Source organism: Spermophilus citellus (genome assembly GCF_964194105.1).
Source record: "Spermophilus citellus genome assembly, chromosome: 11".
Lineage (NCBI taxonomy): Eukaryota > Metazoa > Chordata > Mammalia > Rodentia > Sciuridae > Spermophilus > Spermophilus citellus.
The window spans coordinates 79,413,279-79,429,007 of record NC_138192.1 but is presented as its reverse complement, the minus strand read 5'-3'; the positions used below and the strand labels follow the sequence as shown (position 1 = coordinate 79,429,007).

At 31.1% G+C, this 15,729-nt stretch overlaps 1 protein-coding gene across 1 annotated transcript in view; it reads right to left on the bottom strand.

Moving 5' to 3' along the window:
- Positions 1 to 1,791: 1,791 nt before the first annotated feature.
- MTX2 (metaxin 2) overlaps positions 1,792 to 15,729 on the bottom strand; it is a 64,367-nt gene continuing 50,429 nt past the window's right edge. Inside the window, exons 5-10 of the mRNA XM_081261290.1 lie at positions 14,574 to 14,650; positions 13,308 to 13,400; positions 12,760 to 12,798; positions 12,248 to 12,373; positions 11,154 to 11,230; positions 1,792 to 3,980 (exon numbers count right to left, since the gene is read on the bottom strand). Of these exons, the coding sequence (XP_081117416.1) occupies positions 3,809 to 3,980; positions 11,154 to 11,230; positions 12,248 to 12,373; positions 12,760 to 12,798; positions 13,308 to 13,400; positions 14,574 to 14,650 (584 nt within the window). The 3' untranslated portion in view covers positions 1,792 to 3,808. The remainder of the gene's footprint in view (positions 3,981 to 11,153; positions 11,231 to 12,247; positions 12,374 to 12,759; positions 12,799 to 13,307; positions 13,401 to 14,573; positions 14,651 to 15,729) is intronic.

The following is a 15,729-nucleotide window of genomic DNA, read 5'->3' as shown; positions in this document are numbered from 1 at the left end:
AAACTACAGAGAAAAATTAATGAAACTAGAAACTGGGTTTTTGGAGCTAGACTGACAAAATTTACAAACATGAAGAAAGAAAGAAGGGACATCACCACAGATGACAGACACATTAAAAGGAATGCCAAGAACAACTATATGCCTATAAATCTGACAACTTCCCTGAAAGGCAAAAGTCAAAGCTCACCCAAGAAGAAGTGATGACCTGAATAATCCTAAATCTATTAAAGAAATTAACATTTTAAGTTTAAAATCTTCCAACAAAGAAACCTCCAAGGCCAGATAGTTATATAGGTAAATTCTATCTAACATTTAAGAAAAAAATAATACTAAATCTGAATTCTTCCCAAATATAAAAGCAACACTTCCCAATTTCATTCAAGAAGGCAATATTAAGATGGAAAAATGTATTATAACATAACTAGAAACCAAGATCTCTCATACCCTAGGACATAAAAGTCCTTAACAGTAGGAAATCAAATCTAAGAATAGAAAATAGGATAATACATCATGATTAAATGGGATTTATCCTAGGAAACCAAAGCTGATTCAGCATTTGAAAATCAACTAATTAACTTTTTACTTCAACAGACTAAATTTTTTTTAAAAATCTCAATAAATGAAGAAAAAGCCTTCATTAAAATATACCACCCATTCTTGACATTAAAAAACAAAGCAAAACTCTCAGCAAATCAGGAACAGAAGGAAATATCCTCAGCCTTATAAAGGGCATCTACCAAAACCTAACTTTGCACTTACATGGTGAAAGACTGAATATTTTCCCTCTAAGATCACTAAAAGAAGGATTTCCACTCTCATGAGTCTATTTAACCCAAGTAATAGTACAATAATGAAAAATAAAGATGAAATAATAAAAGTAATACAGATTGGAAAGGATGAAATAAATCTATTTCTATTCACAGAAAACAGGACTGTCCAAGTAAAAAATCCCAGAGAATTTATTCTAGTCGTATCACAAATTCAATGACTAACTGGGCACTGTGGCACCTGCCTATAATCCCAGTGGCTCAAAAGGCTGAGGCTGGAGAATTGCAAGTTCAAAGCCTCAGCAACTTAGCGAGGTCCTAAGCAACTCAGTGAGACCTGTCTCTAAATAAAATATGTAAAAGGATAAAAGGGCTGGGGTGTAGATGAGTAGTTAAGCATACCTGGCTTCAATCGCTGGCACAATAAATAAATAAATAACTACCACACACAAAAAAATTTTTTTAAAAGATACAAATTTTATCCCAATTCTTAGGAATTTAAAAATAGATTAGTAAAATATATAAGTCTACTTATAATCAAACTTTTTCATATTTTATTTTATTGAAGGGCTTAATAAAATTTAAAAATTATTTTACATTTGTAGACATCAATGGATATAACATACCACAAAACAGTTGAACAAGAAGCAATGGTCAATACTTTTTTGGTTTTTTTTTTGCCATACTGGAGATCAAACACAGGTCTTCATGAATGCTAGGCAAGGGCTCTACCACTAAGCTATAAACTCTAGATCCATAATACTTCAAAACAAAAAATTATATTAAGTTCAAAAATTTTTATTGTAAATTTTGTAGAATGTAGTATTTGATATGCCTTCCTAAAATAGTCACATCATTAAATGACAACAATACATAAGAGTTAAAAAAAATACGGGGTAAAAAATGGGAGTTCATAACCCACTTGAATCAATCTGTGAAATATGGTATATTAAGAACTATGTAATGTTTTGAACAACCAACAATAAAATAGTATAAAAAAAAAAAAAAAAACTAAAAAAAAAAAAAAAAAAAAAAAAAAAAAAAAAAAAATACTTAGTATGTTCATCAAGAAAGCATTAACACAGTCAATTTCTCAGATTGACATCCTTTATCATTTACATTTTTATTGGATTTAGCATACCTAATGAAATAATATACTAGAGCTACTCATCTAATAAACAATTAGAAAGTAACAAAGTAATAAGCTGACTTCCAAAGGATTTCATAGAAAATAAAATTATTTTCAGCTTAATAATACATACCATCATGTAATCAAATGTGATACTGTACACCATCTGTATTAATTTCAAGTTTCTCATGTATAAAAGTATCATTCTGAAAAACTACTTATGATTTAAATTTTTATTTACATAGGATACATGCTACTTATTTTGAAATTTACAACATATATACAAGTACTTTGAGAGTAAAAAACATTTTAACTCTTGTCCCACAGTGGCTTTTCAATGATAATTTTTAGCTATTATGACTTGGCTTTATAGACTTAGATTTAAAAGATGAAGGATTTAAAGAATAAATGCAAGAAACTGAATCATCAAAATAGGACATAAAATTTTCTACTTTCTAATGCATTTGATTTTGACAGTGATTCCTCAACACTAGGAAAAAATAAGCCCTCTCCGAGAGTGATCCACATATATTAAATATAAATACCTTATCTTAGAATAAGTAGCCAATGTTTACCAATGTTTCTCATATTACAATAAGAATACAGCCAAGTGTAATCATTAAGATTAAAATATCACAACCCCTGGTGATGTGGTATCATTATGCAAAAAAACTCAAAAAGAAAAAAAATTAAACTCGGCAAACTAAGATATAATATTTATCCACTTAAATAAATGTGATTGCAATAGTAAAAGAAATGTATTATATGCAAACCACCTAAACAAAGACCAGTTATAAAAATTGCAAAAACACAGGTAACAAGGGACTTTTTAATTTTAATATTACACATTACAAAATTATTCCAGAAAAGCTAGTGATAGCACTATAGTTCACAGAGTACTCAAAGTTTATGTGGGGTTTGGACGAGAAGAACCTAATATATCCTTTATATCATATAAATCTATAATCTTAAGAGGAAAAAAAAGGTAAAGGAAGCCAATTGATATCAGACTGCCTGGGTTTAAATTCCAACACTACCATTTACAAACTATATCCTTGGGGCAAGGTATTATCCTGTCTGTGTCTCCACCTCCTTATTTGTAAACTGGGGATAACCATGATAGCATTTTTGTAAGGATTAAATCAGTCAAAAATTTCTGGTACATAAAGAAGAAAATATGAATGTACCACTATTTAGACATTTTTAACAAAATTTTTAAATCTTTATGGCATCACTGGTTTTATCAAAAACAAAATATTAGAAAATTTGAGACAAGCACAACATATAATTCTTAATGTCTATATATAAATCCTCACCAATACTTCTGTGAAAACTATCCTTCCTTTTCCAAAAAAGAAATAAAAGAGCATTATTAAAATATTCTTGTCTCAAAAGAAATAAGGTCCTTCAACCCATTTTTTTATCAAATTAAGTCATAGCTGCTCTGATGAAATGTTCTTCAATTCAATTTAGATGTGAAGAACATTTTTCACATGACCAGTTTCATCATCATGTATCTAGTGAAGTAATCTCAAGAGTATGTAACACCAAATACTTGCTGTAGAAAAGACACTGTTTATTCCATATATATAAAGCCCAGCGAACAACTTCAGAAAGATCAAAGGAAAGTAAATATAACAACTGTACAGTTGTTTAAGCTTTATTTTCATATGTTTATAAGGGAACAAAAACTTCAAGATGTAGAGTACAATATGTCAAATGAAATAGTTCAAAACTAATGTGCACACAAATAACAGTACAAAGAACATGTACAGGATACATTATATAATTTGTTTTGAGGTTTCAAAAAATTGGTTTTGGTTTAAAATTCTGATACCAATATCTATTATATCTATCAAGTAACACATATTTCAAAAATCAGATCTTTAAAGAAATAATAACTAACATATCTCTATGACAACCTGCCTTTACCACGATCTTCAAAATAATGCTGTTCAATTCTTCTACAGAAAGCAAGGAGGTTGCTATAGTTTTTGACCTTCTCAGACAGTTCATCATTGGTCAACTGTGTGGTTAAAATGGTATATAGATGACCAAATACCAGTGCATCGAGTTCAGTAGGCCTAAAACAAAGGTAAAAAAGAGAGTAATATGAGTGACACTACCATATATTATTTCTAAAAACATTTTATTCATCAATTTTTTAAATTGTATTTTTATTGATTATTTAAAGCATTACATAGCTCATGATATATCATCTTTCATACATTTGACTCAAATTGTGTTTTGAACTCCCATTTTCACCCCAAATACAGATTGCAGAATCACATCTGTTACATATTCACATTTTTACATAATGCCATATTAGTGACTGTTGTATTCTGCTACCTTTCCTATCCCCTACTATCCCCCCTCCCCTCCCCTCCCATCTTCCCTCTCTACCTCCCCTGCTGTTGTTCAATTCTCTCCCTTTTTTTTCCCTCCCCCTTGCCCCTCATAACCTCTTATAATTCTATGTATCATTGAAGGTCTCCTACTATTTCCATGTGCTTTCCCTTCTCTCTCCGTTTCTCTCCCCCCATTCGTCTTTGTTTACTGTAGTTTTTTCCTCATGTTCTTCCTTCCTGTTCTGTTCTTAGTTGTTCTCTTTATGTCTTTGTTTACTGTAGTCTTTTCCTCATGTTCCCCCTTCCTGTTCTGTTCTTAGTTGTTCTCTTTATATCAAAGCAGACATTTGGCATTTGTTTTTTAGGGCTTGGCTAGCTTCGCTTAGCATAATCTGCTCTAATGCCATCCATTTCCCTGCAAATTCTATGATTTTGTCATTTCTTAGTGCTGCATAATACTCCATTGTGTATAGATGCCACATTTTTTTTATCCATTCATCTATTGAGGGGCATCTAGATTGGTTCCACAGTCTAGCTATTGTGAATTGTGCCGCTATAATCATTGATGCAGCCGTATCCCTATAGAGCGCTTTTTTAAGGTCCTCAGGGAATAGTCCGAGAAGTGCGATAGCTGGGTCAAATGGTGGATCCATTCCCAGCTTTCCCAGGAATCTCCATACTGCTTTCCAAATTGGCCTCACCATTTTGCAGCCCCACCAGCAAAATGTAGTGGTGGTGCATGCCTATAATCCCAGTGGCTGGAGAGGCTGAGATAGGAAGATCACAAGTTCAAAGCCAGCCTCAGCAATTTGGCAATGCCCTAAGCAACTAAACTAGACCCTGTCTCAAAATTTTAAAAAAATAATAAAAGGGATTGGGGATGTGGCTCAGTTGTTAAGTACCCCTGAGTTCAATCCCTGATAACAAAAAAAAAAAAAGAAGAAATGTAAAGAATCCTATGAATTGATAGAATTTATTTCATTTTAACTTAAAGTTTCTGTTAGACTTTAAACTATGATTTGTGAATTATATGATTTGTTTTTTCAAGTAGTATTACTTAAATGAGTTAAAAATATATAGATATAATAGATCAATTTTATTCATTACGTTAGTCACCATATACATACAGTAGATCATATATTCAGAAAATGCCAGGTATTAATTGCTGGTGGAACTACAAATTGGTGCAAACAATCTGGAAAGCAGTATGGAGATTCCTTGAAACTTGGATGGAACCATCATTTGACCCAGTATCTTACTCTTAGGCTGATACCCAAGGGACTTAAACTCAGCATTTTACAGTGACACAGGCACATCAATGTTTATAGCAGCTCAAGTCACAATAGCTAAACTGAAGAACTAACCTAAATGCCCTTCTACAGATGAATGGATAAGAACGGTGGTATATATACACAATGGAATATTACTCAGCATTAAAAGAGAATAAAATTATGGCATTTTCAGGTAAATGGATGGAGTTGGAGAATAACATGCTAAGTGAAGTAAGCCAATCCCAAAAAACAAAAGGCTGAAAATTCTCTATGATATATGTATGGATGCTGATCCATAATGGGAGGAAGGGGATAGTAAAAATGGAAGAACTTTAGATAAGGCAAAGGGGAGGGAGAAGTGAGAAAGGGGTATAGGGGCAGGAAAGATGGCGGAATGAGATGGACATCGTTACCCTAGGTACATGTATGACTGCACATATGATGCGACGCTACATCATGAACAACCAGAAAAATGAAAAGTTGTGCTGCAATTATGTACAATGAATCAAAATGCATTCTGTCATATATACCTAAGTAGAATAAATTTATTAATTAATTAAAAAAGAAAATGCAAGGTATTAGAGATTATTTTTAAAAGAGAGAGATACTCTAAAACATGGACAAAAAATATAAAATTATTACAACATAATTTTTAAATGTTTTAATAGATTTAAAGGCAAAAAGGCTACGGATATAGCTCAGTTAGTAGAGTGCTTGTCTTGCATGCACAAGGCCCTGAGTTCAATCCCAGCACTACCCCTCCCCCCTGCAAAAAAAGGATTTATAAACATTTCCACTATGGTGATGAGGGAAAAAAAATAGTGATACCTAATCACCCAACCAAGTATCAGCAACATGATATAACTTCAATTATACTGCTTTTAAAGCAATTTAGATTTTTGAAGGTAACAATCATAAGGTCTAAACATAAAATATTCTAGTTTTTTTCTCTTTAATCATACATTACAACAAAATAAAATTTACTCCAGAATAAATGCTATATAAATGGAGCATCACCAAGCTACACTATATTAAAATAATTACTAATGCAATATTATTAAAAGGAAAAAAATGCCATAATAAATATTCCATTTTTAATACACTTTCATTAAAATGGCAAACTACCTACTCTAAGTACACAAGGCTAGATGACCTGGCCCCTGCCACCTCTTTGGCGTCATCTACCATTATCAACAACATAATCAAAACTGGCTTTTCCATTTTTATTTGATTAAGAAACACTCATGCCAATCTTGGGGACTTGAAACAAACTATGCCTACTGCCTGGAATATTCTTCCTCTGACTTCACATTATTAGATCCTTGTTTTTCAGAATAACACTCAAATGTCACACTTCAAAGTCTCCCCTGACCACTCAAACTAAAGTAGATACACAGTTACTTGCTGTGATGTGATCATCTTCTAATTCTCCAAGTAGCATTTAATACAATCCAATATTTATTGTGTATTGTACATCTCCTCTAACAGAATATAGGTTCTATGAGAGGAAGGACCTTGTCCACTTCTTTCCTGCTGTATTCCCAATACTCAGAACAATGCCTGGCACAAAGCAGGTTCTCAACATGGACTGATGCACTTCTCATACCACACTACAATTTCATTTGCTTAACTGTTTCCCTTACCACACTCCAAGTTCTTTAAAGAGAGACAACATTGCACATATTTTTATAGCCCAGCTTGTAGCACAATATCTAAGAATCTGAACCAGTATTTGTTAAGCAAAGAGAGCATCCTACCTAAGGAGTGTGAGATAATTTATTTTTTGATAGTAGTCATTCACATCCTTTCAAAGCCTTCCCTCTTTTGATACATTCATGAGGTATTAATTAAAGATGTGCAGTCTATGGTCATGCTGATGAGGCCAATCAATAGCAGAGCTTTTTAAAAATCACGAGTGTGCTTGGACTCAACAGCATCATAATATTTTCATCACAGATCAAGACTCAATAACAAAACAGATCCCTGCAAAGAACCAAGGATGGACAGTGAATAAATGTACAGCTGAGGCATGTTGTGAGAAGCAATATAAATACCAACTCTTCAACATCCCTAAACGTATTTCTTAAAATTTTTATCTATCTTACTAGTAGGACATTTTTTCCCCAATAATGCCAAATACTCTTTGCTTCTTATACCAAAGGTTTAAAAAACATGAATGCATTCACTGATGCTACTTCCAGTGGTATAACTGGGCCTTCTTTATCAATAAATGAGTTCAAATATGAATGTTATGCTCAATTTGGAGTGTTATCTCCCATTTTAGTTTCTATGATACACTAAATCAAGAGAAAATAAACTTTCCAACCTTATACTCACCAGTGGATTTGTTTGTTTTATAATCTGAATAGCAATAGCAATTTTCCTCCTAAGAGCGCTAAGATATTTCAAACATATCATCACATTTATCTACACAGGCTTTTTATTAGAAAGATAGTCTAAGATAACAAAAAAAATTTTTAAGTTCGAAGAAATTTGTTGCCTTCTTTTCTTACATTGTATCAGTTTTTCCACATTTCTTTTGGTTATCTACTGTCCTTTCATTTGAATATCAAAATAAAAACAGTACTATAAATGTGACCAATTTCCTGACCTTTTCCATTTTCAATTTTTTGTAGCATTCATATTTTTGTTTGCTTATTTGTTCATATTTCCTACTCTTGCTTTCTCTGATACCCTTTTTAATATCATCTAGTCAAAAATATTTATTTTGAGTGTTTATTTTCATAATATACTATTTTTTTTTTAAAGAGAGAGTGAGAGAGGAGAGAGAGAGAGAGAGAGAGAATTTTTAATATTTTTTATTTTTTAGTTCTTGGCGGACACAACATCTTTGTTTGTATGTGGTGCTGAGGATCGAACCCGGGCTGCACGCATGCCAGGCGAGCGCGCTACCGCTTGAGCCACATCCCCAGCCCTCATAATATACTATTAACTTCTCATCTCCTTACACTACTAGAAATAAGCTACATATCCTTTCTATATCTTTAAAATTATCACTTAAGTTTGTAAATCATGCCCATTGCTTCAATGCCCTCTTTTCCCAATTATTATTCTTGCTGTAAAATCTCCCTTAACAATCTAGTTTTTCTTTCTCTCATTAAGAAAGCCATTTGGTTTATTTCATGAGTCTTCTCTCAACATCCCCAGTAGGTAATCCAGGAAGAAACTTTATTTTAATTTTAGGGGGTAAAGGAAGAATAAATAAAGAAATTAAAAGAACCTGTCTAAACTCAACATATGTTAGAGCTAAGAATAAGAACTCAGGGCCTCTGAATTGGAGTGTAATTTTCATTTATATAATATATATATATATTTTATTTATATAATATATACTAACTTATAGCACTCCACCAACTAAGGTGGAGTACTCCATGACACAAAGGAATGACTCCTGCTACAGATAAAGGGAAAGAGAAAAATTTTGCCACAGCAAATACAAGTTATAGTTTTCTCTTTTTAATAAATAAATTGATTTATTTTAATTAGGTATATATGATAGCAGAATGCATTTTGATTCATTGTACACAACTGTAGCACAACTTTTCATTTCTCTGGTTGTACACGCACCATGTATGTATGTATGTAGCATGTATGTACGTAGCATCACACTATATGTGTAGTCATACATGTACCTAGAGTAATGATGTCCATCTCATTCTACCATCTTTCCTGCCCCCATGCCTCCTCCCCTTTGCCCCATCAAAGTTCCTCCATTTTTCTCATGCCTCTCCCCACTTTGTGGATCAGCATCCACTTATCAGAGAGAACATTCTGCCTTTTGTATTTTGGAATTGACTTACTTTGCTTAGCATGATATTCTCCAATTTTAACATTGGTTAAATGATTGGGTAAAACTAAAATGTAAAATTTAAATTTATTCTATTCTTCAGTCATTATTATTGGTTAGGGAAAAATGTTTATCTGTTCAAATATCATATAAGGTAAAATTTCAAACACCTACATCTTCAAACCCAGTGCCTCAACACATGCCAGGCAAGTGCACTACTGTGAGCCACAGCCCCAGTCCCTCGAACACCTACATCTTAACATCTATTAAACAGTTCCTAAATGCAAGGCTTTGGTTTATGTAACTGTTTTAAATTTGAATTTCTTAATATAAGTTTAAATATAATTATACTTTTATGAAGAAAAACAATATTTTGATAGTTCCTCTGAATCACATGCCAAATGATCTCTGGTAACAAACATTTTGACAGTGAATTTAACTGAGAAGAAAAAGAAGTTAAATATATTCTCCAGGCCTCCTCTAAAGATAGCATGCATAACAAAACTAACTCATTACTAAAACAGAATAATGAACTTCAACAATAAAACACATCCCTTCTGAGCTTTTGAATACCTAAGATTTCTTTTTATCAGAAAGAAAAGGTACTACATAATACAAACATTTAAATACATATCTTTATTTTATGGACTAAATAATGGAAATAGGAATATAGTTGAAGCTGGGCCTACCACAACTTCATGGTTTGAACTGTGTAACCTTTCTGCATCAGAAATCAAGAAGGCCCAGGTTTTATCTAAATACGTTATATATAAAATAAACATCACTTATATTATAAAATAATGTAATTTAAATATTCACAAGCTGTCATTATAGTCATTTTTACAACAAATATAAATATCTTAACCAAAAGATATTCGACATGGCTATAGATGAATCCCTATGAAGATATAAAGTAGCAAAAAAAATGCCCTTAAAAAAATTAGCAATTGAAGGGGCTGAGGCTAGTGCTCTAGTGATAGAGTGCTTGCCTAGTGTGGGGCACTGGGTTCAAACCTCAGTACCACATAAAAAAATAAATAAGGTATTGTGTCCATCTACATCTAAAAATATTTTTTAAAATTATCAATCTAAAAAGCAAGCCAATAAAGGTCAGACTTTCTAAGCAAATCACTGGGATTAAAATGCTTGGTTAAGCTCATATTACACTGAATCACTGAAGAGCCACCTTCGATATATTAAAACTATATTTTTTTTAATAAAGGAAAAGTCATTCTTTGCCTACATTAGTGATTTTTTTCAAAATTACAAAAAAGTCAATAAACATGAATTACTCAATTTATGTGCATATATACATTTGATCTATATCCTTCAATATTAATATTTTATACTTTAAAATATTTTCATAGATTGTAAAAATAATTAATAGTGGTGTTTGTCTATCCAATAATATTCTTTATTGTTTAGTTTTGCCGACTCTTCTAGACTCTGGAAACCCACATAGATAATGCTTGTGTGAAGAGCATCTTCATGTATTTTTTGTAGTAACAGAATTTTAAGATTTTACAGTTCTACACACAGCACTTGAACTCCCTCTATTAGAACCTTTATCACATCATACAATGACTGATTTACATGAGTACCCTTAAGAAAACTTCCTAATGACTAGGACCACCTTTAGAAATCTTAGTTCCCCAGAGCCTAGCAACTTACCAGAGTATTTTTATAATGAGTATAAAAAGTGAATTTTAAAAATAAGTCTTTTTACTAATATTTCTTGTAAAAGCAATTCCTTATGATACAAGAAATCTACAACCTAATAATATAAAAAAGAACCAATAGTAATAATAACAATAATGATAAATGTCTTACTGTTTATTGAAGAAATATGGTTGTGTTCCTAATCTTTGAGAAAGAGCCTGACAGCACTGGTCCACATCCTCTAAGACCTAACATACACAATGGAGCCCAAAGAAAAACATTTAAATTAACAAAACAGTTTGTATCACAGCTTATAATGAAAATATGCATTTAGTTTACTTTTTATACTTAAATAAGACAATAGACCACATATATATTAGTAATGTTTTCTATATAAGAAATAGGAAAAAAATTGGAGACTGAATTTTCTTTAAATACAAGTGCATTAAAGTTAACTCAAAAGGATTACTATTAAGAAAGCTTTTTTCCCCCTCAAAATTGTGCTCCCTAAAAAAAGTTTTCCTGAATCCATATATTCAAATTATTTTGCAAACATTAAAAAGTATGCCCTATAAAGATGATATCGCCGACCTACCATGAGTAAAACATTTAAGTTATTTTCCCACTAGTGGAGATGGATTTTATTTACTCCATCTCTATCCATTTGCTTAATCCCCTTTGTGAGATGGTTAGCTAGGACTGGGGGTACACTTGACAAAAAGAAACATTAATTAGCTTTAAATGATGCTCAAAATCACCATCTTGACAAGATATTATATTTTTTAATTTTGCTACTTTAGTAAATTTAAGACCCCCCAAAACCAGATATATTGAGTCCTGTATTTAAAAAGGTTTTTTTTTTTAAAGTCCTATTGCTGCAGATCTATATTCATTGACAGAAAGATACCCACAATGTATTGTTCAACAACAATAACAAAAAATCATATTACAGAGTGGCAGGCAAAATATGATCCCATTGAAGGACAATATAACTAAAAGACATCAAGAAGAATGTTCTCCAAATAATTGTGTGTGACTGTTTGTGGTGGTAGGATTTCAGACAATTTTTACTTCTCTTTTGCACTGTTCTGCATTACATAAATTTTTTGACAATAAACAAGTGTGATTTATAGAAAATAAACTACTTTGTGAGACAACTGTAGCAAATGTTTGCTAATATTATATTATTTTGCAATTCTCTTAAAGGATTACCATTTTTAAAGCATAAGAATTAAGCATTTTTTTCACCTTTAACTTGAACTGACCTGATCCAGAGTCTTGTTACCCCATCCAATTGCTTTCATCTTACGTTTGACTTCCCATTGTTTCTGATAGGCCAAAATATGATTCAGAGGCCAAGGGTAAGGAGATCCATACCTAGCATGAGTGATCTAAAGCAAAAAGATTTTGTAAGAAAGCATGATCCTTCCTAAAAACAATGCCTGTTTTTATAAACAGAATTCTTAAGAAATATATTTGAGAATATAAATAAAGCAATCTGAAAAAACCCCACATAGCTTGCAACTCAAAAAATTAAAATTTTAAACCATTCCCTTTAAAAATATATAAACTTTTATGTACTTTACAACCAGTTATATCAAACAATGACACACAGCTTCCCTAAAATGAATGTGCAAGCAAAATTAAAGTAAGTGAAAAACTATATCACTAATGGTATAAACCACAATGTTTCATTTATGAGCAGGGACTTACGATTCTGAGCAAAAGTGTTTTCTCATTAAATTTTAATTAAGATAAATGCTGCAGAACCACTCACCTCCCCTACTGTAGCTTCATCACACCACTGAAGATACAACTAGGAACAAAAGAACAGTCACTAAAACTTCAGAATATCAAAGAGAAAAAAGATAAAGAAAGTTATTTCTTACTATAGTAAATTTTTATAAGCCAACTTTGTAAGTCACTTATTATGAGAGGTTTTTTTCCTTAGCTAATGCTGCTGTACAGAATTATTAAATTTAATGGTGGTACTTTATAAAAATATTTCTTATTCACATAATACATATCTAAATACGATTAAAGTATTTTATAGGTAATTACTTAAATAAATTTTAAAAGGCCAAAATAAAACAATGAGTAAGCAAGAATCGCCACTTCTTACATTTAGGAAAAACTAAAACTGAAAATATAAAGTAACTTATTCAAAAATAATGATCAAATAATTTAAGTACCCATCTTACCCCTAGAATCACTTGATTATTTTCCCATTTCCTAACAACTTTAAAAGTAATACATAAAAGGTTTATATTTTATGAGAGAATAAAGATTATAAAATATTTTATTTCAAGTCCTATTATCTTATACCTCTGCAGTCAACAGCATATTGTTGACTAATTCCATGTAAGCTTTCATTTCTGCTTTTTGGACTTCATCCAACCCATCACTAAGAGAATGGCCCTAAAGGGAGTTTAAAAAAATTTGAAAGAGCATCATATTAAATATACAAAAACTTACAGTTATCATACTAACAAGTAATATAACATGCAAGTGTCCAACAGATTAATTTTAAGGGACCTCCTAAATAATTTTATATAAAAACATATCTTAAACTCTCTAAGTTGTATTTGTCATTATACAAATGTATCTTTCAATGAACAAAATTATATTATTAATTGTCACAAAAAAGGAAAACAGAATAGTTAGTAAATATTTTTTTAGGAGATTAACCATAATTTTTTAAAAATGCTAGATGATTGACATGTTGTTTATAAAGTGAGCAAGGACGAAAAAAATGTTAGAAAAGATATGGGGAAAAAGACACTAATTTCAAAATTCTAATAAAGTACAGTAATAAATATATACTAAAATGATATAACCCTTAGTTCTATCTGGCAATGTCACAGAATTTTTAAAAAGCATACCCCAGTTCCATCCAATACCGCTTGTAGGATTTATTCTAATAAGACAATTGTAAAAAAAATTGTATGTACAAGAACACCTATTCTGGCATTCATAATAGCAAAAAACCTTGACTATAACCTAAATGCCAATCAATAAATACTTGGGTAAATAAAATTATAATACATTCAATTCAATAGAATACCATACAACAATTTAAAAGGATGATGTATATCTATATATCCACAGTCATTAACATGGAAGAATTTAAGAGAGATGTTGGTGATTTGAAAAGCTAGGTTGCAAACTATCATGATGCCCAAAATATTAATGGGTATCATTTTTAGATAACTATTAAAATCTAAAGTAAATAAATGAAAATTACAATCATTAAAATGAATAAACTAATACTTTCAACTTATAAATACATCCTGCATCTACCTTCTCAAAGGTCAACGAGATACTTTATAATAACCTAAGTTTTCATTTATGACTAAAATTTTCACTAGCATATTAGAATATTATATACCATTTTATTAAGATCAAATTACCTCTTTTTTCACTGATTTATACTATGAAAAAAATATCAATTTATACTTTAGAAATATTTTCTTGTAGTTTACTCATTTTATAAAACTAGGTTAAAATTAATGTAAATGTTAAGACATGCTGAAGAATGACGGATGATTTATTTAAAGTGTGATCAAATATATTTAGTGTCTTATTTATTACCTTGGCTTTAACAAATTGAACTATTGGACCAAGTTCTGAGACTACTTGATTTCCCACATGAATAAAAGGTACTTTACCTGTCAAGGGAAAAAAATGTGTAAAATACTTTCAATAAATTAAAGTTTGTGCTAATAAAAGAAACAATAAAAAATTCAGGCATGTTTTATGAACACGAAGATTTTATAGTTATACAAATATAACTTTTAAATATTATAGTCAGATACGTTTAAACTCTACACCTGTTTATACACTCATTATTAATCAATCTTAAAAACAAAAGAAAAAAGAACAAGTAGATTCATTTCTAGAGTTCTCACCTGGATATAATAACATCACAAAATTCTCTTTTCAGTGATCCTAACAAATCACTATATAGCAGTAAACACTAACCATCCAAATTAAGCCAGGACATAATTCATGAACACTTACAAAGTTCAAAGATATTTAACTTGGCTTTCTCTTTGGAGTACTTTACAATGAATCAATCTATATTGTGAACTACATATAAGAAGTCTTTTTACATTTTCGAAATTTAAATCTCTGGTATAAATTAAGGTCAATTTTGAGTACATAATGATGCATTACTAAATGTCTCTGACTTAAAATATCACGAATTAAAAGAATTAACAATCTTTGAAAGTATGCTAGTTTGTGAGCATACAAAGTATGTTCCTAATACACAAGGGCAAAAGGAATGGTATGCTTCTAAAAACTGACTACTTTTTTTTAAAAAAGGCCACATTTAAAATGTAACAGTTCATTTTAATAAATACTAATATTTGATGATATTGTCAGAGATGGGGAGAACAAATAGTAAGGACTACTCCAAACACTAAAGGATGAAACCTGCTGTCAGATCTAGTTCAAATAGAGTTCACACTAACAGCAGGCTTCTTCCTGATCCCTTTCAATGGATTCACTTCTTGGCTCAGTCAGCCTGGGGGTAATGGATGAGGTGCACAGCACCAACAAAAGCTTCATCTGTATCCACAGGATAACATGCATTACAAAGGAAAGGCAGGCCTTTTGGAATACAACTCAATAGATGTATTTAGAAGACATTTCCCTGTTAACAATTGTGCATTCCTTTCTTCCAGAGAACATTTCCCTGTTACCAAGTGTACATTCCTTCCTTCTACTGCTTTATAAATCTTGT